Source organism: Fonsecaea monophora (assembly GCF_001642475.1).
Source record: "Fonsecaea monophora strain CBS 269.37 chromosome Unknown Scaff26, whole genome shotgun sequence".
In the NCBI taxonomy this organism is placed as follows: domain Eukaryota; kingdom Fungi; phylum Ascomycota; class Eurotiomycetes; order Chaetothyriales; family Herpotrichiellaceae; genus Fonsecaea; species Fonsecaea monophora.
Genome location: NW_019173957.1, coordinates 226,308 through 246,965, shown reverse-complemented (window position 1 = coordinate 246,965; position 20,658 = coordinate 226,308). Strand labels below are relative to the sequence as shown.

Below are 20,658 nucleotides of genomic sequence, written 5' to 3'. Positions count from 1 at the left end.
AGCGATAAAAGTTCTGATCGTTCTGACGATTCCCTAAATTTTGACCATGATACTGTACAGTAGGAAATGCAACCTCCCTCCTCTCATCGGCGTGCGTAGCTCTTGCGAGAAGCAGCACCTTCTTCTCCTTGAGCACACCCGCAAAGTGCGACAGGCCCCCGCCGCATTGAGCTGGAACATCGCAATGGTCTCTCTGGCTATTTTCGACAGCCTCGTCAACATATCTGAATCGCTGTTTTCTCCTGATGCGCAGACCTGACTTAGCGATCGCTCTCATTGCTCAAAATCATACGTTTCCTGACGCGAGACCAGCCTTGGGTCCTCCGCCACCACAACTTTGTCAAATCGAAACGTATCACTCCCATCACTTTTAAAGCCACGACCCGACGCTATGGATGAAGCGGTCAATTTAGATAACTTGTTCAAGTTCCAGGAATGGGCGCCCGCAGAATTCTACCCAGTTTTCAGAAAGCGTAACGAGTGTCGGAACCGCGTGCAACTCCTCTTCCTGACCACATCACACCCTGTGTGACAGCGAATAACATCCGATCGGCAGTAAGCCAGTGCCATAACCCAACCCCATTGACCTCGAGATTTTTGCAAGAGCGGGAGTGGAACCCAGACATATGGTAGCGATTTTCCAGATTGCCTGCGCTACTCGACCGAGTGGAAAGTGACGCTCAACGGCAAAGCGATCTCAAAGGATACCGAGCCCGAAGTGCTATTAGCCCCTGGCTGTTAATGGCGACTTGTCTTGAAAGCCCAGCTCGAGGAGCTCTTACAGAAAAAGCTCCCTAGAAGTCGAGGTGTACGGTCCGAGGATACGACTGCGGTCGTCTGAGTCACGGAACGTTTGCAGCGAGATCCAACCAAAAGATTCGATCAAACCAACATTGATTGAGGGATTGTGGAAAATAACTGCGTAATTGGCGTCAATCCTTCCGGAAGGATAAGAGACTCCGGTTGAACCTTTCATTCAATTATATGGAGGCGACCCGTTCGATGGCCAGGGCTGCTGCGAGGAAGGATGACAAGAGAGGATCCGACATCGGAAGTCCCATTCATCAGTCATCTTCTTGATCTGTGGAAAAGTTTCTGTAGACGAGATTTTGTTCCGTATTTCCAGACTCGGTAGGCGTATGTTGGGTGTCACTCTCACTCGGCGTGAGCTGCAAAGCCTGAAGCCGATCTTGAATCTCAATACACCGTTTCGAGGAAGGTCCTTGGACGGCTGCATAACCCGACAGTGCTCGAGTGTACATTTCTTTCGCTGTATCTGTTCGATCTGTTTGCGCGTAGAGGTTACCAAATGAGAATATAGTACTTAACGCCGGCAGATATGACGAGACACGCTCGACCCCGAATGCCTCCTCGTAACCTTGTAGCGCTCGAACGAACATCTTCTCCGCCTCGACTAGCTTGCCTTGAGCGTTGTAGAGGAGGCCTAGGCTTCCGACTGCATAGAGTGTCGATAGATGGTCTGGTCCAAGTACCTCCTCGCAGCCTTGTAGCGCTCGAACGAACATCTTCTCCGCCTCGACTAGCTTGTCTTGGGCGGTATAGAGGAGGCCTAGGTTATTGACCGTATGGAGTGTCGATATGTGGTCTGGTCCAAGTATCTCCTCGCAGCCTTGTAGCGCTCGAACGAACATCTTCTCCGCCTCGACTAGCTTGTCTTGGGCGATGTAGAGGAGGCCTAGGTTATTGACCGTATCGAGTGTCGATATGTAGTCCGGTCCAAGTGCCTTCTTAAAGCCTTGTAGCGCTCGAACGAACATCTTCTCCGCCTCGACTAGCTTGCCTTGGGCGATGTAGAGGCGGCCTAGGTTATTGACCGTATTGAGTGTTAATATGTGGTCCGGTCCAAGTGCCTTCTTAAAGCCTTGTAGCGCTCGAACGAACATCTTCTCCGCCTCGACTAGCTTACCGTGGGCGTTGTAGAAGAGGCCTAGGTTATTGACCGTATCGAGTGTTAATATGTAGTCCGGTCCAAGTACCTTCTCAAAGCCTTGTAGCGCTCGAACGAACATCTTCTCCGCCTCGACTAGCTTGCCTTGGACGTTGTAGAGGCCGCCTAGGTCATTGACCGTATCGAGTGTCGATATGTGGTCTGGTCCAAGTGCCTCCTCGTAGCCTTGTAGCGCTTGAATGTACATCTGCTCGGCGGCATTAAACCGTACTTGATATCTAAGAAGCTGCGCCAGTAACACCATCGCATCTAATCTGATCCGTACTGAGTCGTTCCGGTTTGCTGCTGTCCGAAAGCGACCGTGCACCAACCGCTCGGCATGCCTCGTGATCGGCCGATATCGAATCGTCGACAGATGATCCCAGTTTTCGTCCTTATCGACGTGGCTAGCCACACAGTCAAACGCTAACCAGTATTGCCTCGCGTCGATCGGTTGGTTCAACCCCTCTAACGTCCAGTCATGGACACACACGTGAAGACTGTATGACCCAGTCTGATAATGCGCTTCCACGAGACAGTATCGTGTGAGAATATGCATCGTATCCTCAAACACACACTCGTCGCCCGCTAATTCCGTAAACCACGCCGGTCGGTTGTCACCTTGCACTCTTGTGAAGAGTTGGAACCAGACATCCTGGTGATCCAAATACGCTAGAAATCGCAAGAGGTGTGCTGCACGTGGGCATTGTTGCTCAATCCGCGTGAATGATAGAGTCCATGTCATGTAGAGTGTGCGCGAAGGATACTCGGGCAATGCCTCCATCGAATCAATCACTTTCCATCGCGCGTGATACTGTCGAAGATACTGGCCAAAGCTGATCGAAGACTGACTCAAAAAGGCTCCCGCTGTTGCCAGAGCTAAGGGATGCCCCTCGAGTCGCTGGGCCAGGAGTCGGGCATCTTGGTCTTCAAACGGTTAGCAATAAACAGCGAGTAGTGAATTAACCTCCCTTACCTGATTCTGCGTTGTCGCGTCCGGACCGAGTAGCTAGAATTCGAAGGCTGTCGTCTTCCTTGCTCATCGATTGCACCCGCACCTCGACTCCGTTCACTCGACCCGGCTGTCGCGTGGTGACGATGACCGAGCCTTGCGCGACATATGAGAAATATGTATGAAGCGAGTACTCGTCCGGATCGTCGTAATTGTCGAAGATAAGTAGCCACCGAGTGTTGTCGTGTTCCGAGAGCCAATTCGAGATGGACACACGAATCTGCTCGCCGTCAAGCTTACCGACTGTCTCCGGAGGTAGCACTCGATGGGCCACATTCCGTAAGCTCGTCTGAAGGCTGACCTCAGAGGTGGCATTCAGCCAGAAGACGGACGAATAGTCGCTCCGATGTCGTTTGGCATAGGAAATCGCCAGCTGAGTCTTGCCAATTCCACCCATGCCGCCGAGAACAAGCACCTTTCTGCGGGAGTCGACTGTGTCGGACTGAGGCTGCAAGATCGACTCCATCCGGTGAATCTCGCTCTGTCGACCAATAAAGAAATCCTCATTCATGTCCGGAGCATCGTAGAGATTGAGACCGAGATTATATTCTACCGAGACATCAGCACTTCTATCCTATACATAGAAGTCAATCCACGATATATTTAGCTCTAACTACCTCGGGGAGATGATTTGCAAGACTTACTCATAACCTCTGCGGCCTGTTTGACCGACATCACTTCTGCTGGCTTGACAATGGCTAACAGTTCTTTGGCAAACCCGGCAGCGGTAGCCGCCGCATATTCCTGCCACACGTCATTCGTATGGGAATCGGCATAGTCACAGATCCCTCGCACCACAACACAGGGAAAATCAGGCATCAATCCAGCGGCCTCCATTTCCACACACTTGGCGCCGAATTCGCGGCCCAGCCGAGCCCGTTCGACCACATTCTTCATCAATTCGTTTCCTGAAGCAATGACCCCGTAATGAACCTCGGGACTGTGGTCTTCACGAGGCTGTCGGTCGACAATGCCGTTCTGACATTCGGTGCAATGACCCCCGTCTTGGTGGCCTTCGATGTTGCTGCAAAACAGTGTATCGTTCTCCACACCAGGATGCACGTACCCTCCCTTGGCCAATCGTGGAAATCGCTGGACCATTGCGGAAAGAATTTCGGGGATCTGTGAACCATACATTTGGTGTTTTGATTGGAGGTTGGCCAGCGCGGTCAACAGGAGAGTTGGAGGTGGCCGGAGCATGCCCTTCTGCTCGAATACTCCATCTCCCAGATTCGTCCGGAGGTCGTACTGCACCACGCCCCCGTGCGTCCCATCAGGCTGACTGACCACCACGTCACCGAGCCTAATGTCCCCGCCTTTGTGGGAGCCTGGGATTCCTCCCCCGATGCCAACCATTAGGCCGAAGCGGATGCCAGTAAAAGTCCTCAACATGTTGGTCGCCACGGTCGCCGCGGAGACGGTGCCATACACTCCGGCAGGCAGGCACGCCATCACCACGTTGTGACCATGAATGCGTCCCAGCACGTAATTGTTATTGTCGTGCGGCACTTGATTCGAGTATGGTTCATGCTCTTCGTCCAGCATCACCCGCGCGGCCGTCAGCTCCTTGGGGAGGGCGCACACCCAGCCCACCTGGTACTCTTCGATCGGTAGAGAAGGCATCGTCGAGAAGGCTCAGGGGACAAGCAAGACGAGATCGTAAGGGCAATCGGTGATGGCAGGAGAGGCAGGATCTCGCATCGGTAGGGGTTGGGAATAACGGGAATCTCAGGATCCAGAGGACCTGGTGTCATGGAAAGAGCTGGTACGCCGACCAGGTCTGGATACGGCTGAACAAGAGAGCGATGTGTTGGCACTCTCATTGTGCTGGCACGTGATCGTTGCATACTAACCTCGATTGCTTGCTGCAACCGCAGAAGGAGATTTGAACACAGGTGGGAATATCGATGGTACTGTACTGTACTTCGACGCAACCACCTCTTTTCATGTTGGCTCTCCTTGCATCCCTCGAGTACGGGGCATTTAGCCCTCTGAGAGCGGTTGGCAACGGTCGAAGTCGATTTTGAGTAAAATCGTTGCTGCTATTAATGTTCGCTGCCTCAGATACAGGAAGATGCGGTCGTGCCAAGTCTGTGCTCGCTGTCGATTGGTGAATGCGAGGATCTGCGCTTGGATGCGATACTGTATGGGGCTAGACTCGACACTTGTGAACCCGAATGTATTTTGTGTACATGCGAGATGAAGGCGCAATTGAATCAGTGTGTACTGTAAGAAGAAACGTAAGGAATTGTCTCTTGACGTTTCCGAGCGCGCATATTTGCAGATGAGTCGCAATGAGGGTGGCATATTTGTTCGGCTTGTTATTTTGGAGAGGTTAGCTGATAGCGACGGAAGCACGAGTTGCCCCGAAACCTAGCCTTAGATGTTGCGTACATAGATCGAACATGCCTTCCAGCGAATTTGAGTGCTAGTGAAGGGGCGAATGGGCGAAGGGGTGAGGCATGTCAAGGTGTTACTGTACATAGCTGTGTTGTTCGCGACGAGATATTCGCGACTGGAATAACTCCGCCGGTAATCTATTCCCAATAAGAAAGGTCTATCGACGTGCCTGACTCTCAATCGCCTTTTTGCTTCGAATGAAAGCGCCAACGGAGACTCGCGGAACGGTAAAGAATATACTAGCTGTATGGCTCATATTACATAAACATGTCTTTACAACTACTGTCACCGAACTGTAACCAAGCTCGAAAACTGGGTGGTTTTAATCGTACGTGGTGATTGGGTAGAGCTTCCGGGGAGCAATTACATATTTAGCTAGACCAGGTCCACCGATTCCTTTGCTCCCGCCGAGACAAAGTCGCAATGTGTCCTCAAAGGGGAGGGCTGTTTCAGTAGTAATGAGGAGGGACTCACTATCAGATCAAGGGTATCATGTTTGATTGGCCGCTGGCTCATGGCTATTTAGTGACTACTAGCCGAATTCTGAGAGGGCGTCTTCTCTCTGTCAGACTGTGCCAATTTTCTTCTTCTTCTGGAGGCTCGCCCTAGAGACCGGAACAAACGGAGATTGTCGATCTGCGTGGGACTTTTCTATGAGTAAATTCCCTCAACCTGGCCTGGGTAACCATCTTCTTCTGGACGCCTTGTGACCTCATAATACCTCATTCGTCCTTCCTCCGCCTCTCCAGGGTCGGCAAGAACTTTCCGGAGGGTCGTTGTATTCAACTTCAAACAGCTAGGGAAGCCCAGGTGCCTCAGAGTGGGAAACGAGGCGTCACCACGGTGTCGCCATATTGAGAAGCTTCAGAGGAGACTTTGCAAAAACATACGTAGTTGTAACTCCAGATGTTTGACCCCTTTCATACCTCACTGACTTCTACAGATCATCCCGCCATCCTGCCCGATTCCATCCTGCGTTGCGGAACTGCCCGTGACATTCCACAGTTCATTGCCCACACAGGGCTTGCACCAGAATATCCCTTTCGGGTCGTACTTCTTCTTGAGAGCCAACAGCCGCGGGTAGTTTGAACCCCAGAAGGTGGTTTGCCAATTCGGCTCTGTTGGATCAGCTTCGTTCACGTACGCTCCCGTGTAAGGATCGAGGATTCGCAGGGCTTCAATGGCTCTATTGCGGAGCGCGTCTGTTACAGCCGTCTTTTCAGTCTGGTTTAAAGGTGTCCATTGGCGGTAGGTGACTTGACAGAAGAGGGAGGCTGGAGTCAGCACGGCGCTACCGCGTGGATAAGTGAAGACAGCAGTACGATATACTCACCGAAATGAATATAGGTGTTGTTTCGCCACGCGGGACACACCGAGTTGTTCCCACCGGGTATTTTAGCATCGCGCACCCCTTTCCCCGCGACCAGGTGGTTGAGGAGTGTCCAGGTGCCATTTGATGCAGTGCGCAGTGCATTTTCCAGCGCTGTTTGGTTCCCCGTAAGAGCACCGCGGGTCAAGAGGCGTGAACCTAGACGCTCAGACGGTCCTACAGTCTCAGGCTGGTTCGTCATCCAAAACTTGGTGAAATCTGGGATCGGGATGGTTTCGGTGGCGACAAAGACCCCGTCACCCCAGTCTGTTGTGTTGATCTTGGTGATGACGGGACCCAGGATTGTATTGACCTGGGTGGCAGTTTTATTCGGGAAGAAGTAGCCACCGACTATAACCCCTGCCTGGTCCGGAGGGTTTGGCGGAGCATATGGGACAAAGTAGTGGTATCCATTGGCACCTTTGTCCGACAGGCTGGGAACCTGCGAGGTGAAATATGTAGAGATTGACCAGAAAGTGTCGCTGTTGGAAGTGGTGTTGATGGAAAATATGGCAAGGCTGCCAGGAAGAGTGGGATAGACCTTCATGGTGACGCTGATGAGGACGCCAAAGGTTGAGCCTCCACCCTATAGCTTCGGTCAGTCGATTCCTTGGTAGGACGGTTGACATAGTAGCTCACCCCTCGCATGGCCCAGAATAGATCTGGGTACGATTTCTCGTTGATGGTGACAAACTCGCCGTCTGGAGTAACCACTTCCATCTCGAGGATCTGGTCTGCTCCAAGTCCATACGTAGAGCTGATGGGAGAATGACCACCCCCGAGGACCCATCCACCAATACCGACCGACATGTCACCACCTGCAATCACCGTGAGATTATGCTTTGCAACCTCTCGGTAGACCTCCGCCATCCTCGATCCAGCGGCGATCTTGACCGAGCCAACTCCGCCATATGGAAGAGCCCGTGGATCACTAGTATTCACCGAGACACCCACAATATTGTGTGTCCATATCGACAGAGACTGGCCTCCAGACGACCTGATGCGGTCAATTGCGTTTCAATAAAAAAGAGGTTTATGACTCTTACCTGGACAGGAGATCATGACCAGTTCCTTTGACAATCAATCTCACCCCTGTGTTTGCAGCAAACTCCACTGCCGCTTGTACATCAGATGCCTTGGTAGCGTGGACAACGTAGGATGGATAAGCAGCGACAGAACAAGGCGCCAAAGGCGATGGCAGACATCCGTCATCATTGTAGTCCGCCGAAATGGGGTTGTTGGCATGGAAGCTCGAGTTTGTCCATTGCGAAAGAACAAAAGCACAGGTGACATTGTTGAACAGTGAAGTTCCTGGGTGACAGACAGCCCCAGGAGGTACGTCCACAAAGAGTCTTCCAGATATAGTCTCATTCAACTTTTGCCATGCCGATTGAGCAGGCCAGTTTTGCGAGGACGGAACGGGCTTGCAATATATAGCAGGGTCGGCAAGGGTCTGATGTAGATAGACGAGAAAGAACAAGAAAGCCGTCAAAGGGCCGCGAGGCTTTAGATGGTTCATGCTGAAGAAGTGGGTACCAAGCGAGGGCAGCATCGGATCAGGCCGGTATTCACACTCACATTCTTGTTTGCCATGGAATCAGGAAACTTCTCTGCGCTGGCACTTATATAGCCACCACCAGCTCGTCGCATTCGAGCGGAAACATAGATCCTCGACGCGTGTGACAACTACATGACGACGACGGCCATTCCTCTTCCAGAAATCCGAATACGACGCTCGATTCTGCCTTGCAAGGACATTCGCCGTGGGAGTTGTAGGAAATTCAGGTGCTCGAGTGTTGGACAAACCAACATCGACTAGGTCATGATGTCTGCAAATGTTCGAATCTTTCACCCTGTGTTGTCTGCCTTGGCTTCCTCGACCACTCTGAGAACGGATAGAGGAACAAGTTCTCCCAGACTTTCGCAGAATGAGCCTAAAAGTGCAAAGCGCCAATCTCAGACGCGGGGAAGAGAAGCTTCTCCTCTCAACTCTGGTCAGAGAGGAAATCTCGCTAAACTATTCGCGGGAAGTGTCAAGGCTGACTCGGATTTCGCCTCGCTACAGCTACACGTGGTAAGCGGGTGCTGGTCGATGCGATACACACCAACCCAGGGCTTCTATTGCTTGGTCAATTGGAGCACATGCCTTTTTGCTGGGATGCTGGTCAGATTACTGTTTGAGCGATGCCATCCCCTCTTATTCGGCAAGGAGACACCAAATCACCACAGAATATAGTCCCACGTGTGAAAATAGAGTGGGTTTTATCCAAGCAAAACCATGAACGGCAAAAGTATGGAATAGGAAATACGGGGTTGGCTTTGAATAGTCAACACCCGAGGCGAGACCGAAATGGTATTCACAACCTCAGTCGCGCGCGTTGATAAACAACGATGTCTACGTTGACAATCAATGTCGACTTCGTCCTCCTCCCCTTCGAGGATTCCGAGAAGGTTATATATGCCAGAAGACGTCTATGGCGGTGGACAAGATCAAACCTTTCAACGATCCCCGGGTGCAGCAGCGTTCGGCGGTTCTCAATGGCCTGACCTACGGCTATTTATACTCTGAACCTCCTCCATCCGTGGCTCGACGGGGAACCGTCCTCCTCGTCCATGGATTCCCGGACCTTTCATTCGGATGGAGGTATCAGATTCCGTTCTTGACGTCGCTCGGTCTCACGGTCATTGCTCCAGACTGCGTGGGATATGGACGGACCGACTCCCCTCCACATACATTATCAGACTATGGATACAAGCGCGCGGTGGACGACCTGGCCGCGTTGTGCGAACAGCTTGGCCTGGCGCAGATCATCCTGGGAGGCCATGACTGGGGTTCCGCCGTCGCCTGCCGCATGGCCCAGTACTATCCCAAGCTTGTCACGGCACTCTTCATCTTCAGTACACCCTATTTCCCGCCGTCACCCCGCTTCGAGCCTCTGGCAAACATCATCCGCAACCATATGCCGCACATGATGTACCAAAGACAGATGGCGTCCGGCGTAGTTGAAGATAGGGTACAGTCTCGCGCCGAGATCCGGATGTTTCTGAACGCTGTTTTTGGGACCCTCAACACCGCCCGCGCCGACCGTCCCACCGGCTTCGACGTCTACTCCGGCATCGACCTCGACATGGTCCTCTCCGGCTCGGTCCCTCCCAACGACCTCCTCAGCAGCGACGAACTCGACTTCTACGCCGCGGAGTTCCATCGCAATGGCCTCACCGGCCCCATGAACTGGTACCGCACCCGCGAAGTCAACTGGGCCGACGAGTACGCTCACTTTTTCCACAATGGCAATATCCCCCGTCCGTCGAATCTGCGATTCGGTCCGGAACACGAGGTCCTCTATGTCCGAGCCACGCGCGACCCGGCCATCACTGACGGCATGGTCTCTCGTATGCTCCCGAAAGTCGATAAGCTGACGCACCGTGAGATTGAGGCGGGTCATTGGGTGCTCTGGCAGATGCCGGCGGAAGTCAATCGCGTTATTGAGCAGTGGCTTGAGGAAAAGGTTTTCAAGGAGGACTATCTCTCTAGCAAGTTGTGATCAGGGCAGTCTCTCTGCGCTTAGTCGACCGTTGCCGTAATGTCGTCACTGTAGTGGAATAATAAGCGGACCGGGAAAGGGGGAGACTAGGCCAAAATGCGACTCGTTAATACAACGTGCTTCTTGAACTAAGAGTGTCACGATCATGAGTTGCGTAAATAAGCATGCTATGGCGCGCCCTCTCCCGCTAAACCCAGAACTCCTAATTAGAGCCCTAATATGTGCACACTCGCCTGTATCCTCTCCTTCACGTCTCCTCGCACATGTTCCTTGTCGCCTTTCAACCTCACTGTCACAATCTCTGTGACAACATCCTCCACCAAGTCGAGCCTTTTCATATCCCGCAGCCACTCCTCAGGTATCTCCTCGTCGCCATAGAAAGCGCCCGCCAGCCCACCGTATATGGCACCCACAGTGTCCGCGTCGTCTCCCAAGTTCACGACCTTGACAGCGCCCTCGCGGAAGCTCGAGGTCGTGAAGAACGCCCAGAGCGCGGCTTCCAGGCTGTCCACAACGTAGCCCGAGCTGCGAATTTCCGCGGCGGGTTTGTCGTGGAAGGAGGACAGGGTGGCGTACGGTTGGAAACGGTCCACAAAGGGAGCGCTGGCGGATTTGGATTTGGAGGATGTCGAGACCTCCATCTTTCCTCTTACCGCAGAGACGTAGTCTGATATATAGCCCACGAGACTGTCTTTTGTCAGGTTTGGTTCTTGCAGGGCCCGCGCGACTAGTAACGTATAGAGTGCACAGCACAGGACACAGCGCGGGTGTGGATGTGTGACTCTAGAGCTGTCCGCTGCAGCTTTGGTAGCTGTAGGGTCGTCTTGGCCGAAGAGCAGCGCGGTTGGCAACACTCGCATTAAACTCCCGTTACCACAGTATCGGTCTTGGTTGAAGCGGGAGTCGATGGTGGCCAAGGCACTCTGTATCGCTGCTTGGGATCTTGATGGATGCGGCGATTTCGCACTCTCACCGTATGTATCGTCGACGATGACGGCATGCCTCCACACACCCAGAGCCTCTCGTGTCAGGTTTCCGATGTCAAAGCAATTTCCGGTCGAGGATTGGTAGCCTCCCCGGTACCACGCCAGATACTTGCGCGCTTGATCGACGCTGTTTGTCACCGGTCCATGCTCGAGAAAAGAGCGAGCCAGGCAGAGAGCCATGGAGGTGTCGTCGGTGAAGTAGCCAGGACCCAGACCGAAGTTGGGGTTGGCCTGCATGCCTGTGATGGTGGGGAAGCTACCGCGTACACAGAACTCGGCTGGGGCTCCCAGAGCGTCACAGACAGCAAGGCCAAGAAAGGAGCCCCGAATCCTGGATGTAAGTGATGGGGAAGATGACATGTTGCCACCGGTAAACGTCGTTGAGTGAAGAGTGGGCGAGTATTGTGGTGATTTCGAGCAGAGCCGACCTGTCCAGAAGTGCGGTGGCAACTTGTACTGGTGTTTATGGACCTACTCTGCTACCTTACGGTGGGCAAAGTTTTCGAATGGTCCTGCCTACATGAGGCTCCAAGGACATATATTGTTATTTGAATAAATGAGCATCTGTGGCACACTAGTTGGCGTGGTTCATGGGCTTCAAAATAGGGGCAGCGGGGCACAAGGCTGCCGAGAAAGGAGCCTTGCACGTGGCTTGGGGCCAGACCACAAGGCTGAATCCACGACGGCCCCGCAATCACGTGCATCAAAATTTCCACAACAGAATTCCCCAAAATATGGTCGACTGGTTTCTCCGCATCAGAGACTGCGAAATTTTGTAAGGTGAGAGTTGCGCACACACAGTGATCTCTACAGTCTCCTCCTCTATGCCCATCTGGTCGGGCTTATTGGATCACGAGGAGGATGGCTTCTACGAGATCCGTGTCGTCGTTGCCAGCCACGCTGCAGACGTCAATCGTTCTGTGCCAGCGATTTGTTGCGTCTCTGGCTCCAAATTCCTCGTTTGAAGTGCCTCAAAGCGATCCCAGCGAACCTTCTCCCCTGGTGCTTCTACATGCTGCGGTAACAACCCTCAGAGCGCAAGTCACGAAGTTATCGCTGTTGGCAATCACGGCCCCATTCACCCCTTCCGCCGTGTCGACATGTCTACTCCCATTGAACGAATCAATTCTGACCTCATTGGTCACGGCCGCCCTGCTCACGACGCCAGACAAAACGACGCCGTCTTTCTCTGCCGAGTGCCGCAATCTGGCCGCAGCAGCATTGCGCGATATACAAATTCTCCTGCGGCTTCTAGAGGCACGAAGTCGAACCGATAAACCCACGGCAGAGCTTGATGACAGGGAAAAGGCGGGATTTACGGAGGCTACCGGCAAGGTGTGGGACGACTGCGACAAACTGATTCCCCTGGCTGCTGAGGGTGTACCCGGCTATGTGGTGCGAAAGTCAAACCAGTGGCTAGATCTCATGAAAGATGCGGTCAAGGAGTTGGAAGAATGGGATCCCGAGGATGACATTGACGAGCATGACCCGTTTGGTCTCGGCCATAGCGACCACGACGAATCTGACGACCTTGATGATAACGAGCGCCACAACGATCGAGCGGCCATATCCACCGGGGTCAAGGAACAAGCACTCAAAGTCTTGAACCGCATCCCACAAAGCATCCACGTCGTCATCAAGCAGAGACTCGAGAAAGTTCCGAGGGATAAGACCAACTCTGCCAATCAAATGTCTCAGATGGATACCCTCCTCAAACGAATCCGCCATGTGTCTGAACTTATTGACGAATCAGCCGAAGGCATGTATCTTGGGAATCCTGAATTATGTCTGAAGAAGGCAGGCGAAGCTCGAGCCCTCACCATTGAGGTAGTGGAATCTGTGCTACAACCGATCGCAGAGCCGGATGCGAAGACAACGGCAGCCGAGACCAAGGAAGACAAATACGTCCAACGAGCACTTGAATGGATTCAAAAGGTTGACCCTAGTGCTTCAGGGGCACCAACATGACATCTACTCGCCGGAGGTGCAAGCACTATCTACCATCCCATGCTATCGCATACTGCGTTACATCGTCCGTGTTGACTTCAAGACCAAGCGTGACTTGTCTAAAATCCATGGCTTATGCTCAATGCTTGAGGCATTTCGAGCCTGGCGACTTTGACCGATGTCCAGACGAACGTGAAAACCGCGAGCACACGCACCTAACATCATAGACATTGTCACCAGCAATGAGGCACATCCTAAAGTAGGCGTCACGCAATGACAATTGCTTGACTGAAAGAGGACCGGATCAAGTGCACCAACAGAGCCCACAGGAAGGAGCATAGCACCTGATTAAAGCGGTCGTGAAAACCTCCGTCCCGTCTTCCCTCCCGCAGCACGCGTCCTCGAACAGAGAACCCGAAGGAAGGCGGATGAATTCCCATGTGGATTGAACGTGACATCCTCCCCTGGTATTACAGCCGTTGGCAGCGATAAGGGCCCGTTATTCTCAGTCCTCTCGACATAGAGAGTGATAAAGTCTCGATCAAAGGATATCAGAGGATATCGGGCGGGATCAGAATGCTTTCTGCGCGGTAAAGCGCATTGGCAGAAATATTGAGCAGTGTCACGTCTCCCAACGTGTGTGATGCTGAAGGACCGGTCATATCGATGGTTCATAGCCAACAACGGAGACAAACAAAATTGCGATGATGTCAAAGGTGGTCCCTGTCCATGCAGGTCACTTGAGATGTTCGTTGTTCAACAGGATCCACATAGCCACCTGCAGTACAAGGATCCTGCAAGAGTAGCTCATCCGGGACCTGTGGGCAAACTATTCAACTCCTGGAAAAGAGCCTTGTGCTAGGATCATAGCCAGTTTTTCCCAAGGCACGCCACAACAGAGTCAAGACTGCCCCGAATGACAAGTCATTAGATCGACGATTACACCTCCTTGTTCACTCTTGGACACTTACGGCAACCCCTGCCAAACGTGCCAATCTCACATACTATTCTCGCAAGAGGCAAGGAACGTGATATCTTCACATCAACAACTCAATCCCCCCTATCCCTCTCCCCCGAAACAGGCAATTTGTTCCCCGCGGCCATGGTATACATGCGCAATCCCAATCTCAACCCGACCTTGTCCAACCCACGAACCCCATCGTCGCTCTGAAGTGACTAAACTACAGTACCAATGAACCCGGTCCTTTTCCCATACCTCCCTCACTTCGCTCACGGCAAATCTTTCTTTGAAGACGGCACGACCTCAAACAACCCGAACAGTCTTGCCCGTCTCGACGTGATAAATCCACCCGCTGATGACGATGTTGTCCGGCACCAGCTTGCTGTCTTTGAGATACTGCACGTCCTTTTTCACCTGGGCCTCCAGGTCCGAGAAGGTGAGGAAGTCGAGTTTGCGGGCATTCAGCTCGGCGTGGGCGTCTGGCCTACACAGGATCTTTGTGAGTGGGAAAGAACCTTTTCATCCTGGGGATGGGGGTATCATATGTCACATAAAGAAAGAGGAAAAGGAGTAGAGAATCCTCTCTCCCCCTCTCTCCGTCTCCTCTATGTGTGGACGTGGGTGGGTTCGTGTCAATACATACCCCAAATTCTTCTCGACCAAGCCATAGGCATCGTCATTGGTGAATATCATCATGCCACAACCCGTGTGCTTGACGAGGACAATCTCCTGCGTGCCCAGGAGCTGCTCTGAGATGACGATGCTCCGGATGGCGTCGGGGGCGGAGGCTCCAGCCTGTCTTTCAATCAGTCTTCTCGTCTTCTTCCTTGGTAGCACGGCGCAGCTCAGCGCAATGCAAATCTAATCCTCCATCTCATCTCAGTTCCTTTGCTTTGCCAGCTCTTTTGCCAGGTCAAGTCGACTCATATCTACCTACCGAAATATACCTATACTTATCTCTGCACCTGCACCTACCTGTACCTCTACCTCCACCTCCACCTGTAACCCTATGCACGTACACACGTACTTGCCTCGTATACACACAACCAATGATCGACAAGGGTGGGCAAGTCTACTCACATTCCGGATAACATGGGCGTCGCCGAGCTCGATCCCAAACGCGCGCGCCGGGTCGATACGGGCGTCCATGCAGGTCAAGACGAGGTATCGCTTGGCCGGGGGCAGGGCGAGGTGGCCCTGCGTGAACGAGGACGAGTATGCCTCGGAGGCTGCCTCGACGTTCTTTTGGATCGCAGACATTGTTTTTGTTTCTCTGCTTCGCTTTCTTATGACAATAACTATGACGATGGTGGTGGTGACTGTGGTAGTTACTGCTGGCTAGCAAGTCCACTTGTAGAATCGAATATCCCTCGCAGGTGGCTTGTTGGGCTGTAAGCTGTAACCTTGTTCGCGTCCGTGTGCTTGTTCGTGTGTACTTGTTCGTGTGTACTTTGAACGAAGAGGAAGAGGAAGTAGAAGACGAAGACGAGAAAGACGAGTAGATAGATAGATAGATATACGCAAAGAGCCTCAAACCTGACGGTTTTGACAGACACTAGACAAAATTGCTAGGAACCCAGCTGAAGCGCTCAAGATGGTAGCTGCTTTAGCTACTACAGTAGCTTGCCCTGCTGCTAGTAATCGAGAGAGGGGTAACAAACCACAATCTTCCCGTCGTCCCATCGTCCATCGTCTCCATTGATGCAATTCCCAGTTCCCCAATATAGCCGTGACCGAAGCCCACAAAGGCATGGCGGACCGTGGCGGGCGATGGCGTGCTCGCTCGCTCGTGCGCACGAGCGCACGAGCTGCCTGGGTAATTGGAGATGGAAACGGAGATGGAGGCAAGTAATTACCAAGAAAATTCGCCGTTTCGACTGAATTCGAATCCCGAGGTGTGGACCGTGGGACCGAGGAGGCCAAGATTGGTTGCTTTCTTGGGAACAGAAGCATTGCCAGTACCAGTACCAGTACTTGTAGTTGGATTTTGAAAAGGAACATGTTGTCTTATTGCTATTATCTCCTCGTGTGTTTCGTTGAGATTGTGATATATCAAAGTAGGAGTGATTATATACTTCTATCGAGATATGAAATATCTTTACTTGGGTAACCTGTGAGGGTATGTACACATGGGAAACAACTGATGCCCTAGTGGACTCTTCGCTGGAAAGACTCTTAGCTATTAGGATACAACCTCCATCGTGCGTGGCATTCTGGGACCGACATGTCCAGCCCCAACCCCAATCCCTTCAGCAGTGCGACTCCCCCTGTCGTCTGCCCGCGTGGTCTGCACCATGACCTCCCTCGTCTTGTCGGGCCTTAAACCCACCTTCCGACTTATCCTCTCCGCTCTCTGGCCATAATATCTGTTTGTTCACGATGGCCCGGACCATAAAACCGACGACAACGAACCACGCCACAATCAACAAGACTGTCATGACGCAGCCAATGACTCGAAGGGCACCGACGTCGAACGCCTCGGCGATGGCAAAGGTGGCCATGGTGAGGGCCGTCTGAGGGAAAATGAAACTGAACCAGGTCATGGCAAACGGGATACGATTCTTGCTGCGCAGACAATCCACGTTCGAGAGCAAGCTGACGATGAAGAACCACCACGCCAGACCCCAAAGCCAGAGACTCATCCAGGACGCGACCAGCCTCAAGATCTGCGATGCAAGCACCGCTGGCACGTCCATGAAAGTGGATGATGGAGACGTAGCGAGGACACGACGTAGATTATCGGCCATGTTGATGGTTCCACTGGCCGTAAAGGCCGAAGGACCGACCGAGACAAACATACCCGGTCGAAGTGGTTCGGCGGGCAGTTTCTGCGTCATGAGTCGATATACAAAGGCCGAATAGATGGTGAGGGAGACAAGGAAACCGATGCCTTGGATCGTGAAGCCGCCAACCAAGATACGGATCGCGGCCTTCGAGCTCAGTGCCTTGTCGGCGATGCTGGCCGCATGTGGACCGATGATCAGCAAAGGATACGCCGGGAAGATCCAGATGGGCGTCATCCGGGCAATGGTGAATGTCTGGGTGGACCAGAGAACGAGGTAGATGATGATGCTCAAAGAGATGGCCAGGCCACAATCGAACCAGTAGAGGATCAAGATGGTCCGATTGAGCCAGGGTCCAACATAACCTGATCCATATTGCACGATGTTGTTTAAGATGGTGCCAAAGGAGACGGCAAAGGCTGGCGCAAAGAGTGACTCGGTAGGATGAGTAAAGCTCGCCCGAAAGGTCCACGGGTACAGTGTGAATCGGGTTATAATCATGGCCCAAATGATAATGTACAGGACAATATTCAACAGAAAGACGACGACACCGATAGTGTAGAGACCGCGGAAGCGATACGGCACTATTGCACAAGATCTGCAGTCAGAGACACTCTTTTTCAGATGATGCACCTCAAAGCTGCACGCTCGGAAGAGAGGGGGTAGGAGTGAGAAAGAGAGACTGCACCAGTCTGCAAAACATTGGCAATGCCTCCTGTGGCCATGGTGAGCGTGAACCACGCCCACGTAACGTGTTTCATGCGTTGTGACCAGGAGAGGACCCTTGGTTGTTCATCAGGAACCCTCTCGCCCTTGTTTGCCTCTCGAGCCTCATCGCCTGGTATCGTCGTTTGTGAATCCTCCCGTGGCCCCGTGGTGCTTTGAAGTAGCGATACATTATTGAGGTGTCTTGGTCGATTGGCATGGTGTTCTAGGTCTTCCACGACCGGCGTCCGCCAGCCATCCTGGAGGTAAGGCGAGCTCGTCTCTGGACCTGGGTCTCGATCATAGTCATTGTGGTAGCGTTGACTGAGGGGCCGGGCTCGTTGTTTCATGGATTCATGACGCTGGGGCGGTACCACGACAGAGGAAGGACGTGAAGATCGACCTGGCGCAATTGACATTTCGGCGTATTCTTGTTAGTCTCGGCTGCGGCCTGGTTATCCGGTCGAGCCTGCAACTTGGCATTGAAGACGACAAGCACCAAGTTGTCGGGTATCAAGTAGTTCATGAGTTTCCGAAGAAAGCCTGCGTCATCGGTAGCGACTGTCGACATCCATGACCAAGACGACAGAGGCAGCAGCACCGAAGCCGCAGCACTGACCAGAGAAGTTCAGGAGTATTTGATATGGTATCCGACATGGATGTATGCATTCCGAGGCTACACCACTCTGTTCTTGTACTTTGTAATGTTCTCAGCTAAAGGGTAAAGGATTGAACCCATTTGCCGTGTTTCCGTCGTTGGCGAGCATCTTTGTGTCTTTTGGGGAGGCGGGTGTGGCCCGTCAGCATGATTCCGCAATGTCGATCTGCCTGATCAGTGTCAAATCTCGGACAGAACGGGACGGAAGTTGACCGCGGATGCGATCGTGGGGGCTGCATAGGGGTGATAGGTCATCATGAGGTGGGGCTCTATCGTGCCTCAAAATTCTAACATTATATACCACACGCGCAAAAAATGCTCTAGAATTCGTGTGTTGAAGTTTCAACTCAACTCAAAATGTCGCAATCTGGGCACATGGTCTAGGGGTATGATTTTCGCTTCGCATCAGTGAGCTCTCTACGGGCTTCAAACGACGTGTATGTGAAAGGTCCGGGGTTCAAATCCCCGTGTGTCCATCTTAACAGGCCCTCCAGGGTACAGGCTTTGAGCCTCCTCCTGGGGGGCGAGTTTTTTTCCATTGAGTTCTTGGTATGTGGCCTGATCAGGCTTAGCGCTGTATCACGTGACTGGCTAGTATTGCTACCTTTTGCTAGTACTAAATTAAGGGATTTCTATCTCTATCTATAGTTAATTTTTATTATAGAAATACAGTTAGTTATTCTATATCTCTAGCAGCTATTATCTAATGGTTAGATAGCAACCCATATTCTATATCTTTATTGATTTTTAAATAGGTAAGGAAGATAGCTTGCCCTCTCTGATCCAGAAGCTTTGCAGGAAATATGGGTTCGAGACATTGAAATTCAAACTCCTCGCTATGGAGTCCTTCAACTGCTACGTTCGCTTAAACGGGCTTTACAGCTTCATTCGCTTTCCCATATTATGCAAGAGCGCGTCTCGCTACGAGAAGACGACGGATGAGTGTCTGATGATGACATAGATTTCTCAGTGCACGCCAATACCAGTCCTGAAGCTCCTGGCTGTTGAGGGTTGCGACCTGGAACCACATATGATCATTTCCTTGGTGGACGGCGGCACACGCATGGCTCCGGTTTTCATAGAGCTATCCAGATGCCGCTTTCACCAGATCGGAGCTATAGGTCAAGATCTATCTGCCAATGGCGGCAATAGCAAAAGTGGTTGTTGTGTGACCAAGAGGGCGGTCACTTATCAACAGACAATACCTCAGTCTCCAACAAACGTGAGATTGGACCAATGTCGGACGTTTCAAGCTCGCGTACCATTAACGTACACCAGGGTTGGGCAGATGCCAGAGAGCACGACCGGCTAGTTGAGTCAGAATAACTGGTCATACAAGCACCATCGCCCACTCCAACAGTCATATTGCTGACTTATCAACTGGGAGGGCGCGAAACCTCTCTGCAACTCAGGACCGCGCTTTGCAATAGAATACAGTAAATGCACCACGCGACATATCTCATTGCTCACATGAAGCACAACCCCCCGCATCACGAGATAGATACAATGTCCCAGAGTTTGAGAAACGAGCAAATCTCATGAATGGCCCATGCAGGTAAGGTTGTGAGGACTTACTACGGGAGTTAGCGAGGCAATCATACGGCAGTGCCGGCGGAGGAGAACATAACCGAAAGTGCCCCCTCCCCCCAAAAGCCTCATGTTAGGGCTCTCGCAAAAACTTGATGATTCAGAGGGACGACCTTCCCTTGGGCCACCGCCCCGACGACATAGTCAGCTGAGTGATCTGGCAAGCCGCAGCAAAAGCGGCGCGAGGGCACGTGGGTTGGGGGTGTAGACGAGGAAACAGTTGATTTTCGAGGTGGGGAGACGTAGTCGATAGAGGCGGGCGAAGAATAAGAGGGCTTGATCTCGGTTGTGAAATATCATTTTTACAGAGTGGGTCGAATGAATGTAGTCGAGCTACACAGGTCGCCACAGCGTATGTCTACTTTTGTGGGCAAATCAATTTGAGAAATGGTTCGATATCGCTTCAGATAGATAAACCGGTCACTGGTCGCATATTGTCATCAACTCGGAATCTTTTCAATCCCCTACGGTATGTGGCATATGGAAGCGAAGATCCCAAATGATTCACTGAGCAGGAAGGGGGCAGAGTGAGCAGAAACAAGGCCAATGGCCCAAATCAACTCATGTCATATTGAAACAGCACCATCTATCTCACCGGGTGTGTGTGTATCCCAGGAGGCCATAACAAAGGGACAGATGGTCAAATAGAAATCCAGCTTGGGCGAAACGGATGATAATACTTGTACAGGTAGGTAAGGTCGACTGTTGCACTGTGGATAGATCGTTGTTTGGCGCTTCAAAAGGAGTTATGACCATG

At 52.2% G+C, this 20,658-nt stretch overlaps 7 protein-coding genes across 7 annotated transcripts; 2 read left to right on the top strand and 5 right to left on the bottom strand.

The window, feature by feature from the left end:
- Positions 1-1,064: 1,064 nt before the first annotated feature.
- Positions 1,065-4,583, bottom strand: AYO21_04600 (hypothetical protein; the record flags this gene model as incomplete). Its single annotated transcript, XM_022654572.1, has 3 exons — positions 1,065-2,875; positions 2,925-3,509; positions 3,605-4,583. 3 exons carry the CDS (start codon positions 4,581-4,583, stop codon positions 1,065-1,067), a joined length of 3,375 nt encoding a protein of 1,124 aa, XP_022513172.1.
- A 1,704-nt stretch (positions 4,584-6,287) lies between these two features.
- AYO21_04599 (hypothetical protein) lies at positions 6,288-8,248 on the bottom strand (the record flags this gene model as incomplete). The annotated part of the gene is made up of 4 exons (XM_022654571.1): positions 6,288-6,634; positions 6,694-7,315; positions 7,369-7,726; positions 7,776-8,248. The coding sequence occupies 4 exons, from the start codon at positions 8,246-8,248 to the stop codon at positions 6,288-6,290; spliced, it is 1,800 nt and encodes a 599-aa protein (XP_022513171.1).
- Positions 8,249-9,203: 955 nt separating this feature from the next.
- AYO21_04598 (hypothetical protein) lies at positions 9,204-10,274 on the top strand (the record flags this gene model as incomplete). The annotated part of the gene is made up of 1 exon (XM_022654570.1): positions 9,204-10,274. One exon carries the CDS (start codon positions 9,204-9,206, stop codon positions 10,272-10,274), a length of 1,071 nt encoding a protein of 356 aa, XP_022513170.1.
- Positions 10,275-10,480: 206 nt separating this feature from the next.
- AYO21_04597 (hypothetical protein) lies at positions 10,481-11,620 on the bottom strand (the record flags this gene model as incomplete). The annotated part of the gene is made up of 1 exon (XM_022654569.1): positions 10,481-11,620. One exon carries the CDS (start codon positions 11,618-11,620, stop codon positions 10,481-10,483), a length of 1,140 nt encoding a protein of 379 aa, XP_022513169.1.
- Positions 11,621-12,121: 501 nt separating this feature from the next.
- On the top strand, positions 12,122-13,228 carry AYO21_04596 (hypothetical protein; the record flags this gene model as incomplete). The annotated part of the gene is made up of 1 exon (XM_022654568.1): positions 12,122-13,228. One exon carries the CDS (start codon positions 12,122-12,124, stop codon positions 13,226-13,228), a length of 1,107 nt encoding a protein of 368 aa, XP_022513168.1.
- Positions 13,229-14,471: 1,243 nt separating this feature from the next.
- AYO21_04595 (hypothetical protein) lies at positions 14,472-15,428 on the bottom strand (the record flags this gene model as incomplete). The annotated part of the gene is made up of 3 exons (XM_022654567.1): positions 14,472-14,652; positions 14,812-14,963; positions 15,249-15,428. The coding sequence occupies 3 exons, from the start codon at positions 15,426-15,428 to the stop codon at positions 14,472-14,474; spliced, it is 513 nt and encodes a 170-aa protein (XP_022513167.1).
- A 989-nt stretch (positions 15,429-16,417) lies between these two features.
- On the bottom strand, positions 16,418-18,227 carry AYO21_04594 (hypothetical protein; the record flags this gene model as incomplete). Its single annotated transcript, XM_022654566.1, has 3 exons — positions 16,418-17,535; positions 17,640-17,980; positions 18,031-18,227. The coding sequence occupies 3 exons, from the start codon at positions 18,225-18,227 to the stop codon at positions 16,418-16,420; spliced, it is 1,656 nt and encodes a 551-aa protein (XP_022513166.1).
- Positions 18,228-20,658: the final 2,431 nt, after the last annotated feature.